Source organism: Myxine glutinosa, chromosome 1 (genome assembly GCF_964187855.1).
Source record: "Myxine glutinosa chromosome 1, kmMyxGlut1.1, whole genome shotgun sequence".
Lineage (NCBI taxonomy): Eukaryota > Metazoa > Chordata > Myxini > Myxiniformes > Myxinidae > Myxine > Myxine glutinosa.
In genome coordinates this window covers 132,190,793-132,206,554 of record NC_136261.1, presented here as the reverse complement: position 1 = coordinate 132,206,554, position 15,762 = coordinate 132,190,793, and the positions used below count along the sequence as shown (strand labels likewise).

At 43.6% G+C, this 15,762-nt stretch overlaps 1 protein-coding gene across 1 annotated transcript in view; it reads right to left on the bottom strand.

The window, feature by feature from the left end:
- Positions 1-8,171: 8,171 nt before the first annotated feature.
- The window catches only part of LOC137428581 (receptor-type tyrosine-protein phosphatase delta), a 417,416-nt gene continuing 409,825 nt past the window's right edge, over positions 8,172-15,762 (bottom strand). Inside the window, exon 30 of the mRNA XM_078777195.1 lies at positions 8,172-9,194. Within this exon, the coding sequence (XP_078633321.1) occupies positions 9,126-9,194 (69 nt within the window). The 3' untranslated portion in view covers positions 8,172-9,125. The remainder of the gene's footprint in view (positions 9,195-15,762) is intronic.

The window sequence follows — 15,762 nt, the reverse complement described above, 5'->3', positions numbered from 1 at the left end:
TTCCAGATCAGCAGATAGAGAAGCTGCTGCTCCTGGTCTGTGCTAGGATATAGAATTGTAAGGTATAATGTAGAATCATATGCAAAGAGGCAAACAGAGATTTATAAAGGAAGAGCAGGGGTACCGGGGTTGCCTGGTGTTGTTCTAATCCTGTTGGCGTCTTAAAGAAATCAAATTTTGTTTTTTGTCTCCCACTCCTTTGACAAGGTCTGAGACTGGGGACATTAAAATGAGTTCCGTCCGACTCACCGACCGAATGCCCAATCATCTGTCCATGTACATTTGTGTACCCGTTATTTTAAAAACCGTTGAACAATTAATCTTTCCCCTGATTATTTGGCTCAATTATGTATCAACTGGAGTATCAACTCCTTGATTTCCATTTTTGTGGGGGCATAAAACACTTCCCTACACCCACTAACGAATGGGGTCGAGGATAATTGAATATTGTGTGAATGCGTGAGCAGAGGATGTTAGAAGGCCAGGAAAAAAGGTGTTCTTGGACATATTCTACAGGCAGAAAGCTTGGCAAGTAGAGCAAGGTGCTTAACTGTATGTTTGAGACATGCCAGATTTTTCTTGAATTTGAAGTCTTCCATCCATAATTGCAAGAGAGTAGCAACATATCCAAAGTTTAGTTCGCTAGACACAATCCAGACTGATGGTGATAGATCAGGCCATTTGACAAAAGGAAAGACTATTTCAGCTGTGATGATGTTTTTTTAACCATTATTGTGTGTATGGGAGAGATCAATGTCTTCCAGGTAGATGGAAAGGTTGTGGAGTGAAGGAGGGGAAGTAGGGGAGGGGGAATAGACAGTGAATAATAAGCTTCTTCTTCTTTCGTATGCATTAGCATCATTGGCTGAGGGAATCGCCTATGTCGCTGATGCGGTGCCTTCTGCTAGTTAGGGCAGGAATTTGTAATTTGTGCCGGCGATAGTTCACCTACTCTTCGCCAAGGACACAGTAGGGTCATTATCATCCTCCAACTAATGCCGACACATGGGACGCTTGTTTAATGTCCAGCCGAGGGACGGCACACACATTGCTGACCACTGTGCATGTGAAACACCGGGATGACAGTTTGTAGCTTTGTTGGGATTCAAACCCAGGTTAGACAGCTTAGAGGTGAGCATGCATATCCCTAGGCCTCCCTGTCAGCCCAAGGATAGGCTGAAGAGAACAGATAGAGGATAAGCAAGAGAAGCAGCACAGGATTTGAAAAAATAGGTACTGAATGATATGGGCTCAATTGTTACGGTTCTACGCCGCCCTTCTTCCCCTTACCAAAGGGGGGATTAATCCCCTTGTTCTTTCTGGGCTTGGCAGAACCGAGACTTGCAACGTCCCTTCCGGACAAACGCGGGGTAGGGTCTCGGGACCACTTCTCGCTCGTACCCAATTCCCCGCGCTGCCCTGGAAGCGAGAAAACAAGCCTCGCACGAGCCACTTGTGGGACGGCACACACATTGCTGACCACTGTGCATGTGAAACACCGGGATGACAGTTTGTAGCTTTGTTGGGATTCAAACCCAGGTTAGACAGCTCAGAGGTGAGCATGCATATCCCTAGGCCTCCCTGTCAGCCCAAGGATAGGCTGAAGAGAACAGATAGAGGATAAGCAAGAGAAACAGCACAGGATTTGAAAAAATAGGTACTGAATGATATGGGCTCAATTGTTACGGTTCTACGCCGCCCTTCTTCCCCTTACCAAAGGGGGGGATTAATCCCCTTGTTCTTTCTGGACTTGGCGGAACCGAGACTTGCAACGTCCCTTCCGGACAAACGCAGAGTAGGGTCTCGGGACCACTTCTCGCTCGTACCTAATTCCCCGCGCTGCCCTGGAAGCGAGAAAACAAGCCTCGCACGAGCCACGTGTGGTTTGAGTATGCTGAGCGGATTGAGTACCACGTGGTCCGTGCAGTGAGAGATTAGGGCAAAATGGAGAAGATTGTCATGGGGACCGGAAGGCTAACCCCCGCTCTAGCAGGGAAAATGGCCTGAAAATGCATGTTGTTGTTGTTGTTGTTGTTGTTGTTGTGGTCCGTGCAGTCTTAATTAGTGTAACCCGATTTGAGCGATCCTATTCGTACCACGCTTAGCCAATGAATAAACCACAGGAAGGAAGAATCAAGAGCATTCATAAATGTCTCAGTTGACAAAAGTAACTGTGTCAAGAAGCAAAGGGATAAGGTGTGAATAGAGAGGGATGGGTTTGGACACAAACTTTTGAGGTAAACACTGAGTAGCCACAATCAGCCTTGTCTTGAGAGCAGTCAGCTGTTATTCCATTTGAGCTGAGAGAGGGGACAGACAAGAAGTGCTGTTTTTCTTGCTCGCCTAAATGTGGACAAACATTTGTTATGATGAGGTTTTCGGAATTTTTTTTTTTTTTTTTTTGTATACTGAATCGAGGCTCGTGAAAGAGCTAACATTTATTTCACAAACAAATCAACCAGACAAACAAAATATACAAAAAGAGGGAGCGGAAGACAAGATGGGGAGAGAAGGGGAAGCACACAACCACAACATTTGAGAGCAGGGAGAAGTGTGGGAGGGAGAGGGCTTGGCGGCAGGAGGCATGGGAGGGGGAGGGGGGGGGGGGGGGAGAGGTATAAAACACAAGGGGACTGAAATTAGCGGGGGTAGAAAAGATCAAGGTTTTGGATGGGGAAGGATAAGAGATGGTGGTGAACAGCTGTTTTAAAGACCTGGAGGGTGGAGTGGGATTGAAGAGAGTGAGGGAGTTTGTTCCAGAGGCGGGAGAAAAGAGGAATGAAGGAGTGAAGGTGAGCAGAAAGTCTTGATTTTGGCAGTTTAACCATAAGAGGGTTGCAGGCAGATCTTGTGCGACCTGTCGGAATATTTGGGGGACAGAGCCCAGAGAGGGCTGGGGGGGCAAGGCCAGAGAGGAGTCGGTAGAAGACGGAAAGACCACCAACCTGCCTGCGGTGAGTGAGTGAAAGGCCCTTGGAGTTAGCTTCATCGTGGGAGATTCCAATGATTCTGAACGCTTTGGTTTCAACAGCGTGAAGACGGGCTAGGTGTGAGGCAGGAGCACCAGACCAGAGGGGAGAGCAGTATTCCATAGAGCTGCGGATGAAAGCCTTGTATGTGGTGAGGAGCTCAGGTGTGCCAAGGAAGGACTTCGCACTACGGAGGATGCCCAGTCGGCGACTGGCTTTGGAGGCCAGATTTGAAATGTGGTTTTCCCAGGAAAGATCATGGCAGATAGTGAGACCCAAAAGCTTGAGTGACAGAACTTCTTGGAGAGGATTATTCAGAAAGTGGATGGGAGGGTTTTCCAGTCGGTCTTTTCGGAGAGACATCGTAAGAGTGTGAGATTTATCAGGATTGAAAGACATAAATTACCTAGAAGTTTCCCACAGTTTGATTATCCTTACATGATGAGAAAGGAAGCTGTGCTTGAGAGCTACTGCCTTGCCACGTAATCCAATGTACAAGTGCTAGAGGATGGATATGATCGCAGCAGATGAGAGAGAGCAGGCAGGCTTTTATAGAAGCTTTTCCATACAGATAATCGGTTGCAGGGGAGATTGAAGACAGACAAAAAGGGGGGCAGACTGCAATCAATCCTCTTTTGCGAGACAGCAGATTGCAGTCCATTCCAGTTGGCATGACTGAATAAGAAGACTGCCTGAGAGCCTGATGATGGGAGCTTTATCCATTAGGCCATTGGGCCAACAATAAGAAGACTGCGATTCTGCGGAAGCTTTTTAACACCAGGCAGAGAAATTTATACTTTTACAACAACATGGTCATTGGAGCCAAGTGGGGCAAAGGATAAACAGACGTTGGATGGGAAGTTAGACATAAGCAGGACTAGGAGGGAAATTATACCATTCGCAGAGATCCATTGGTTATGAAGTTCATGGATTAGGTCAGACTCAATGAATTGCAGAAGTCCGTAGCTGTAGGCCCATGGCTGGTTGTTGCAGTGCAGAGGAAACTTATCCAACTGGCACATGGCAGTTGAAATGCCATTGCTAAGGAAAAGAGAGTTGGATATTTGGCTAGTAGTTCATCCATATTAGCAGAGAGACATATTTGGAGTTATCATTGTTAGGTGGGTAATACATCACAAGGTAGATATAATGTTGGTGCAAAGAAGAATATGCATCCAGAAGTTTTTTTTTGGGGGGGGGGGGGGGAGGTGATGGGGGAGAGGGGGTTCAGGATGGGCTAACACATTACATAGGCATTGGCGGATGGATTTTCACAGAAAATAGCAATGCCACCACAAGGGTGGAGGCCTGATCTATCATTATCATGGAAGAGAACGGCGAGGAAGAGACACAGAAGAGTTGGAGAATTGCTGTGAGTAATATTTCTGTTAAATATAGAATCTCTGAAGTAACAGCAGCAACCTGTGTGGATAGATCTGTGGGGAGAGGGAACACCAGGCCCGGAGGACAGTTGGCAACCACTATGCTAAAGGTAGTCCTTGTATTACATTTGGCTAACGTGCACAGTATCCACAAATTACACACACACACACACACACAGCATACAATGTTCTAAATAAAAGCGAATGAGATGTTGTTTGCTTGTTTGTGACCCTACTCTTCTCAGCTCTCAAGGATAATCGTGACAAAACTTTATAGGATCACTTTTTTTTTAGCTATGATGCACCTTACAAGGGATTTTAAACAGTCATTTTCTCATGGTTCATAATTTATAAAACACCCAAGCCACCACGTGTCACCATCTCAGAGGGTAGAAACATATATACAAAGCTTTATAAAAAGCCCAAATTGTTTGCATTTCAACCAGGCCCGTAGGATACATGTGTATATATATATATATTGGTGAGATGGTGAGCTCCGATCATCAAATATGGAAAAATAACTTCATTAGGATGTTACATCAATCAGTAAGATAGGCAAAGAAGGAGGTACGTGACCTCTCAAATGCGCTAATAGCTAATTATTTAAAAAACGAAAATAGTACAAACACAACCTATACATCAATTTAAAGGAAATTCTACTGCACATTTAACCATACAACTCTCAAGGGTAAAATAAGTGTTTGTAGACTAACTCCAAATATGCACCCTGCGAAAAATTTAAAACAAGTGATTTTGATCTGCATACCCATATAATTATTACCCTGCGTTCGCAAAGCGAAAAGCTGGGTTAAGTGATCGATCCTGTATGTGCATGTCTGCATTTTAAAATTCATTTTCTTGGCATCCAATGGTCCGATTGACAGGAAATTTTCATGTAATATGCGTCTACTCATGTAGCATTTTTTTGATTGATAATTATGATGTCATAGATCACGTGGTACACAGGTGTCATGTTGGAAAACCAAAAAAGTTATGGAGCTACAGTCACGCGAAAAAGTAAGTACACCCCATGTAAAGTTTTGACTTTTTCAACATATTTCAACATACAGCTATTTGATCTTCATTTCAACAATATTGAAAGATAAAGGTGATATAATATAACAAATATCATGAAATATTTACATTTTGTAGCCCATTGTATAATTTAAACTAGCAGAAGTACCCGGCATTGCCGGGCGGGGGAGGGGAGGGGGAGGGGGAAGGGGAGGGGAGGGGAGGGGAACGGGGGGAGAGCGAGCCCCTTGGCAAAGCGAGCGATTTTTTTTTTCATAGCGTCATAGCGTCCATAGCGTCATAGCGTTTCATAGCGTCATAGCGATTTTTTTTTTCATAGCGTCATAGCGTCATATCGTTCATAGCGTTCATAGCTTCATAGCGTTTCATAGCGTCATAGCATCACAGCATCATATCGTTCATAGCGTCATCGCGTTCATAGCGTTTCATAGCGTCATAGCGATTTTTTTTTTCATAGCGTCATAGCGTCATATCGTTCATAGCGTACGTTTCATAGCGTGATAGCGTGATAGCGTGATAGCGTCATATCGTTCATAGCGTCATCGCGTTCATAGCGTTTCATAGCGATTTTTTTTGTCATAGCGTTCATAGCGTCATAGCGTTCATAGCGTCATAGCGTCATCACGTGATCGCTCTGAGCGAATCAGCGCCCACCTGCTCTGATTCCGTTGATTCCGTGCGCTGAAATGCGCTGAGGTAAATATGAATAAAAAATATGGATCGTCAAATATTTTGAGTTCGGCCATGTTCGTCCCAGGCTCAATGGCCATGTCTATGCCAAATATCAAGCACGTAAGCCTCTCCGTTTAGGAGTCTACCGGTAACATTACACACACACACACACACACACACACACACACACACACACACACACACACACACACACACACTGTGTTTTATATATATAGATAAACATAAATGCAAATTTCCCATGTGGAAAAAGTAAGTAACCCCTTGGCTCTAATAGGTGGTATTGCCTCCTTTGGCAGAAACAACCTCAAGTAGGCGTTTCTTATAACTGTCTACCAGTCTCTGACATCGACTGGGAGAAATTTTTGCCCACTCCTCCATGCAGAATTATTTCAGCTGTGCGATGTTTAAGGGGTTTCTTGCATGCACAGCTCGTTTCAAATCCCCCCACAACATCTCGATGGGATTTAGATCCGGGCTTTGACTTGGCCATTCCAGAACCCTCCATTTCTTTCTTTTCAGCCATTCCTTGGTGGATTTACTGGTATGTTTAGGGTCATTGTCATGTTGCAAGGTCCACCTTCGGTTGAGCTTCAACTTTCCGACAGATGGCCTCACATTATCCTCAAGCACCCTCTGGTACAATGAAGAATTCATAGTGGATTCTATGATGGTGAGCTTCCCAGGCCCTGATGCAGCAAAGCTGCCCCAAACCATAATATTTCCACCACCATGCTTTACAGTTGGTATCAGGTTCTTGTGGTCAAATGCTGTCTTTGGTTTTCGCCAAACATGTTTTCTGGTACTGTGGCCAAATAGCTCTACCTTTGACTCGTCTGTCCAGAGCACATTGTTCCAGCAGTGCTGGTCTTTGCCTCGGTGTTCATTGGCAAACTTTAGTCTTGTTCTGATGTTCTTTCTGGACAGCAAAGGTTTCCTCCTGGCACACCTCCCATGTAGATCAAATTTGTACAGGCTCTTTCTAATGGTAGACTCGTGCATTTTGACATCAACAGTGGCAAGAGCTACCTGTAGGTCCCGTGATAACATTCTGGAGTTCTTCGAGACTTCTTTCAGCATCTTGCGGTCTGCTCTCGGGCTGAACTTGCAGGGGCGGCCTGGCCTGAACAAGTTGGCAGTTGTTTGGAATCTTCTCCACTTGTAGATGATCTTCCGGACAGTCGAATGATTGATTTCAAATTGTTTGGAGATCTTTTTAAATCCCTTCCCAGACTCGTAGGCATCTATAACCTTCTTTCTGAAGGCCACAGAGAGCTCTTTTGATCTAGGCATGGTGACGCCGCACACTTCAATAACAAAGAGCAAACCAAATTAAATGTCTGTGGTTTAAATAAGACAGGTTCCTCCAAGATCCTCTCTAACGATGTTCTAATCATTTGCACCTGAGCTGGTGCACTTGATTCTAATTTTAGGTATTTGAAGTAGTGATAAATGTAGGGGTGTACTTACTTTTTCCACATGCGAAATTTGCATTTATGTTTATTTAAATTATACAATGGACTACAAAATGTAAATGTTTCATGAAATTTATTATATTATATCACCTTTATCTATCAATATTGTTGAAATGAAGATCAAATAGCTGTATGTTGAAATATGTTGAAAAAGTCAAAACTTTACATGGTGTACTTACTTTTTCACGTGACTGTATATACAGTATCTCCAAAATCGCTCCATGGAAAAAACTTAAAACATGGCTCATTGTAAAGAACTCTGCATCGGGAATAAGTGTTGTTAATGATGATGTCATTGGTGCCGTTATTATGACGTCGTAACTTGACAAGTATAACGCTTCGTTCGATTAGTTTGAAATTTCTTGAGCATGATCTATGCAACATTTATATTGGAAAATGTAAATTTATGATGTCATCGGTCAAGAAGGAGGGGAAGGGGCAGGGTGGGAGTTCGGGGGGGGGGGGGTGTGAGTGGAATGGGAGGAGGTAGGATAATGGAAGGGACAAGGGAGGGGAAAGGGTGGGAAGAGGGACCCGGCATTGTGTGTTGGTATGCTTATATGAGAAAGTGAAGAATCAAATAAAAGCTCTTTTCAAACAGCAGATGAAGAAGCTGGAAATATGGGGATATCACCTGCACTTTATTGATAGCACCTGGGCTAATCTATAACAACAGAGGTGACAAACACAGAAGAAATAAAAACAGACATCATTGAGGTCAAAGTTACCATCAACAGTTCAGAAATTAATACAGAACATAACACCTGATGCCAATGCTGACAGTTGGCAAGGAGAGGAACTCAATTTTAGAAACACCGACAAAGAAGAGGTGGGTGAGGGAGGTTGGGAGGAGAGGGCAAATGGTGGAGAGACCTCGGTTGGCATTGGTGGTGGCCCAAGATTGCTCTTCTGTTTGCACCCAACAATCCAGCAAAAATGTTTCTGCTGAAAGTATAACAAGTCCCTGCATATGCATTCTGTGTTGGATTACTGCAACACTAATTGGTCAGATACTGCAAGGGGATAATAATATCTTGATTTGTGAAAAAGCCTTCCGCAGTTTCCCCAACATCCCTGATCCTGCTTGTGGGACTTCCACATTGTTGCCTGCACACTCTCCATGACCTACAGCACACCATATTTTAACATTTGGCCACAAATTTAAATAATCATAAAAACGATTTTATAGTACATTTTAAATACAGAAGTTTCGTTGAACAAATGCCCATGGTAAAAGGAAGTGAATGGTGGTAATGACTTGGCTGTTTTCTGATGGTCTGCCATTACGGAAACAGATGCTGGTTTGTTGAGATTCGAATAGTCTCCTTAATTGATAGTTGAATGAGGTCGACACGAAGCCGACTCTAGTCCCATGTGAGAAATCAGTGTTAGCTCCAACACAGCATGTGGTACGTGGCTTAGGTACGAGCAGAAAATCGCCCACTGCACGCTCAGAAACCGTTATGTCCCAGCCGGACTTCATACACACAAAAGGTCTGGACTGCAAGGCTGTACCAACAGATTCTGATGTGTGACGAGATCGATAGAGACTGTCCGACAGGTTGGCTGGTCCATCATACAGCATAGTGGTCAAAGCTGCCCAAGTACTCGAGTGCTGCCCGGTAGCAGAATTGATACTGCTCCTGTCAGGTCACATACAGAAGAAAGACAGACCACAAAGCGTTAAACTTACAACTCCAAGGCAAACCAGTTTTGGAAAAATGTCACCAGAGACATACCAAGAAGAGGTAAGAATGAAGATTTCTTCAAACAGAATGTGACAAGGGTGTTCAAAAACGTTATTGGAATGAGATACTTACAACAGTCCAAGTAAGTGCAACATCTGTTTTTCACCATAGAAGTACATACAATTCACAAGAAAAAAAACACAACCCTCCTAATTATATACAGTGCATTCAGAAAGTAATCAGACCCCTTCACTTTTTTCACATTTTGTTATGTTGCAGGCTTATGCTGAAATCGTTTAAATTCATTTTTTCCCTCATCAATCTACACTCAATACCCCATAATGACAAAGAGAAAACAGGATTTTAGAAAGTTTTGCAAATTTATAAAAAGAAAAAACTGAAATATCACATTTACATAAGTATTCAGACCCTTTGCTATGACACTTGAAATTTAGCTCAGGTGCCTCCCATTTCTCTTGATCATCTTTGAGATGTTTCTACACCTTGATTGGAGTCCACCTGTGGTAAATTCAATTGATTGGACATGATTTGGAAAGGCACACACCTGTCTATATAAGGTGTCACAGCTGACAATGCATATCAGAGCAAAAACCAAGCCATGAGGTCGAAGGAACTGCCTGCAGAGCTCAGAGACAGGATTGTGTCGAGGCACAGATCTGGGGAAGCCTACAAAAAACTGCTGCGTTGAAGGTTCCCAAGAGCACAGTGGCCTCCATAATTCTTTAATGGAGGAAGTTTGGAACAACCAGGACTCTTCCTCGAGCTGGCCGCCCGGCCAAACTGAGCAATCGGGAGGAAGGGCCTTGGTAAGAGAGGTGACCAAGAACCCGATGGTCACTCTGGCTGAGCTCCAGAGATCCTGTGTGGAGATAGGAGAAACTAGCAGAAGGATAACCATCACTGCAACACTCCACCGATCTGGGCTTTATGGCGGAGTAGCCAGTCGGAAGCCAAACAGTTCAATCTTGGTTTCATCAGACCACAGAATCTTGTGTCTCACAGTCTGATAGTCCTTTAGATGCGTTTTTGCAAATTCCAAACGGGCTTTCATGTGTCTTTCACTGAGGAGAAGCCACCACGTAATATCTACATACGTATATATATATATATATATATATATATATATATATATATATATATATATATATATATATATATATATATACAACAAAAAAACAACGTGCATTTTAACGCCATTTTCCCTGCTAGAACGGGGGTTAGCCTTGCGGTCCCCATGACAATCTTCTCCATTTTGCCCTATTTTCTGCATCTCCCCTTCTTAACCCCCTTGCCCGCATTTCTTATTCGACCATCTTTAGCCAACTCTTTCTCGGTCTTCCCTGTCCTCTACTTCCTTCTACATTCAGCTCCATGACTCTTCTCAACCAGTCACTTTCATCCTTCCTCAACACATGACCAAATCATCTCAAACTGTTTCTCTTCACAGCATCAATCACAGGCTCTATTCCCATCATCTTTCGCAATTCATCATTTGTCTTCCTCTCTCTCAACGATACTCCGCACATCCACCGAACCATTTGCATTTCCACCCTTTCCAGCCTTCGTTGCTGCTCTACGTTCTTTACCCATGTCTCGCTCCCATAAATCATAACACTTCTCACACATGCAGCATACACCTTTCCCTTCAGCTTCAACGACACTCCCCTCCTCGTCAGCACACCACTCAGTTCCCGAAACTTCTTCCATGCACATCTCACGCTGGCAACCGTTGCCGAGTCTGATCCACCTTCTCCATTCAGCATGTCTCCGAGGTAACAAAATGTTTTCACACATACCAGCTTCACGCATCTCCAAGATCCAACTCAACATTTCCTCCATCTGCAGCTCCCTCTGTGCACACCTTACACTTGAATGTAGCTGCCACACTGGTTAATGACCCTCTCAAACCACTACATTTTTGATGAACCCACTCAGCGCACATTGTACATTGAATGGAATTCACTCCGACACCCTTCCTGCACACAGCACACGGCCACTTCCCAGTTCTTTCCACCTCACCACATGCTTTACCACTTGCCATCACCTTCGTCTTTCCGATATTCACCTTCAGACCTTTTGTCTCCATACATTCCTTCCACTTGTTCATCTTTTCCTTCAGTCCATCCATACTTTCCGCAATCAACACCAGATCATCTTCCTACAACAACTCCCACGGTAAACCCTCCTTTACGTTCCGAGCCAGCACCTCCATCACAGCTACAAATAGTAGTGGACTTAGTACCGACCCCTGATGCACTCCCACCTTCACCTCAAACTCACCACTGTTCCCATCCTTCGTCCTTACAGCTGTGCGCGCTCTTTAGTACATTGCCATCACTACTCTGATCAACCATTCCTCCACTCCTAACTTCCTCAATGCCCATGTCACTACTTCACGTGGAACCCTGTCGAATGCTTTCTCCAGATCAACAAACCCAAGAAACAACTTCTTCCTCTTCTCCATGTACTTCTCCTGCAACTGCCTCATAATAAAAAGCGCGTCTGTCGTTCCTCTTCCTGGCATATATCCAAACTGCATTTCGTCAATCTTCACTTTCTTCCTTATCCTCCTCTCCAACACCCTTTCCAATACCTTCATTCCATGCTCCAATAACTTTATCGCTCGATACGAGCCACAGTCCAGAGGGTCACCTTTCCCCTTGCATAGAGGGATGAGTGTACTCAGTTCCCAATCCACTGGAATGCGGCCTTCTTTCACCACCAGATTGCAGATCTCTGTCATTCTCTTCACACCCCAATTTCCTGCTGCCTTCAACATATCTCCCACAACTCCCGTCGACCCTCCCGCTTTTCTACTCTTCATTGCTTTTATCGCTTCCTCAACTTCCTTCTCGGTTATCTTCTCTGCCGGTCCTAAAACTGGTTTACTCTCTATGTTGCCATCCCATGCATTCTCTGCATTCAACAGTATTTCCATATATCTCTTCCATCTTCCTTTAATTCCATCTGGGTCCACAACGATTTGTCCCACTTCATCCTTCAAGCAACTCACCCCCATCACATCACACCTCTCTTTCGCTATCTGCTTTGCATTCCTGAATACCGCTCTCTGACGCTCTTCCAATTCCAAGCGTTCTCCGAACATTTTCCTACATGCCTCCTGCGCCTTTGCTGCCTCTTTCTTTGCAGCCTTCTTGGCTGCCTTATAACTTTCATGCTCTGCCTTTTCTGCCCCCATACCCTTCGCCTTCTGCCACTCCTTGAACTTCTTGCTCTTCTCGTCAATCTTCTTTCCAACTTCATCATCCCACCACCATGTTTCTGAGTGCCTCGGTGGTCCTTTTGTCCATCCACATACCTCACCAACGGCTCCCAACAGTATCTTTCATTGACATGCAACCACTTTCAAGCTCAACCACATCATCCTCTACCACACTCAGCCTCTCTTTTAATGCCTCCCTTACTGTCACCTCTTTCAACCTCCACACCTTTATTCTCGGTTGGTAGTTCACCTGCCGAGCTCTCCTCGCACCTTTCACCCTTATGTTGCAGACAACCAAGTGGTGCTGTGAAACAGCCTCCTCCCCCGGGATCACCTTTGTGTTCCGGAGGTGCCCCCTATCTCGCCTCCGCACCAGCAGGTAGTCAACGGTTGTCGTCGACCCACCTGACGTGTATGTAACAAGCTTATTATCCTCTTTCTGGAACTGAGTATTACAAATCAACAAATCAGCTCCATCAGCAAACTGCAAAATCCTTTCACCTTCTCCATTTCTCACACCATATCCGTAACCCCCCATGTACTCCCTCAAAACCGTCCATACTCCTTCCCACATGTTCATTTAGGTCTCCTCCTACCACAACAACTTCCTTATCTTTCACGTTTTCCATCAGCTTCTATATTGCACATCAGAACTTGTCCTTCTCTTCATCGCTCCGACCAACCTGCAGAGCATATCCCGAGATGATGTTCACCAAGAGCTTTCCAATCATCATTTTCACCATCATCAACCTTTTACTCACTCGAGTCACACTCACCACACTGCCTACAAACTCCTCAGAAAACAGGACACCAACACCATTCATGCCCTCCAGGCACCCTTGCCCCAAAACTTATATTTCTGTCCCTGCCTACCCTTCACCATTCTCACACCACTTCCCTTCCATTTCGTCTCTTGCACACAACATATGTCCACTCTTCTTCTGACCAATACTTCCACCACTTGTCCTGACCTCCCTGTCATTGTGCGTACATTCCATGTCCCAAACCTCAGAAACCGATCTCCACGTCGGGCATCAGACGTTTCGTCATCATAAATGGAATGATTTCCACCCTTGCTTCGATCGGGTTCCCCACCTTGAGTTTTGACGAGAGGGAGTGGGGTCCCCCACGGGGTACTTCAGGCTGTACCCTGCCCATATGTAGTTGTAATTGTCATGGTTCTCTTTTTGAGGCAATGTTTTTATGGCCGGATGCCCTTCCTGACGCCAACCCTTTTAGTCGCCTCTTACGACACGCAGGGATACGGTGTACCTATTCTAAACCGGGGTACACACCGGGTATATATATATACACCACAGCGTCGTTACTGAGGAAAGGGGTTATTTTAGCTGAGGATAATGACTGTACCTGAGTTGCTGTGTTGTCATGATTTACACCAATCATAATACAAACAATTATTTTGCACAAATGTATTTGTTGTGTTTGTGATATTACATTTTATAACCAATTTAGGTTGAAGATTCAGGTTGAATGTTTTTTTTTTCAAGAAGGAACCCCTCAGCACATACATAGGGGAGGGGTAGGTGCAGACTGGAAGTTTGGGCCAATTACACCTCACCACCACGTAATTCAAAACACCTCACCACCAAGTAATTCAAAACACCCCACCACCAAGTAATTCAAAACACCTCACCACCACGTAAGTCAAAACACCCCACCACCACGTAATTCAAAACACCTCACCACCACATAATTCAAAACACCTCACCACCAAGTAATTCAAAACACCTCACCACCAAGTAATTTAAAACACCTCACAGCCATAAAACACGTAATAAAAACACCTCACAGCCACGAAATTGTAACGACCTCACAGCCATAAAACACGTAATAACAACACCTCACCACCACGAAATTGTAAACACCTCACAGCCATAAAAGACGTAATAACAACACCTCACCACCACAAAATTGTAAACACCTCACAGTCATAAAACACGTAATAACAACACCTCACCACCACAAAATTGTAAACACCTCACAGCCATAAAACATGTAATAACAACACCTCACCACCACGAAATTGAAAACACTTCACAGCCACGAAATTAAAAACACCTCACAACCATAAAACACGTAATAAAAACACATCACAGCCATAAAACACGTAATAAAAACACGTCACAGCCATAAAACACGTAATAAAAACATGTCACAGCCATAAAACACGTAATAAAAACACGTCACAGCCATAAAACACGTAATATAAACACGTCACAGCCATAAAACACGTAATAAAAACATCACAGCCATAAAACACGTAATAAAAACACCTCACAGCCATAAAACACGTAATAAAAACACATCACAGCCATAAAACACGTAATAAAAACACCTCACAGCCATAAAACACGTAATAAAAACACCTCACAGCCATAAAACACGTAATAAAAACACATCACAGCCATAAAACACGTAATAAAAACACGTCACAGCCATAAAACACGTAATAAAAACATGTCACAGCCATAAAACACGTAATAAAAACACGTCACAGCCATAAAACACGTAATAAAAACACATCACAGCCATAAAACACGTAATAAAAACACATCACAGCCATAAAACACGTAATAAAAACATGTCACAGCCATAAAACACGTAATAAAAACACATCACAGCCATAAAACACGTAATAAAAACATGTCACAGCCATAAAACACGTAATAAAAACACGTCACAGCCATAAAACACGTAATAAAAACACATCACAGCCATAAAACACGTAATAAAAACACATCACAGCCATAAAACACGTAATAAAAACACGTCACAGCCATAAAACACGTAACAAAAACACATCACAGCCATAAAACACGTAATAAAAACATGTCACAGCCATAAAACACGTAATAAAAACACAGCACAGCCATAAAACACGAAATAAAAACACCTCACAGCCATAAAACACGTAATAAAAACACATCACAGCCATAAAACACGTAATAAAAACACATCACAGCCATAAAACACGTAATAAAAACATGTCACAGCCATAAAACACGTAATAAAAACACGTCACAGCCATAAAACACGTAATAAAAACACGTCACAGCCATAAAACACGTAATAAAAACACCTCACAGCAATAAAACACGTAATAAAAACACGTCACAGCCATAAAACACGTAATAAAAACACGTCATAGCCATAAAACATGTAATAAAAACACGTCACAGCCATAAAACACGTAATAAAAACACCTCAAGGCCATAAAACACGTAATAAAAACACGTCACAGCCATAAAACACGTAATA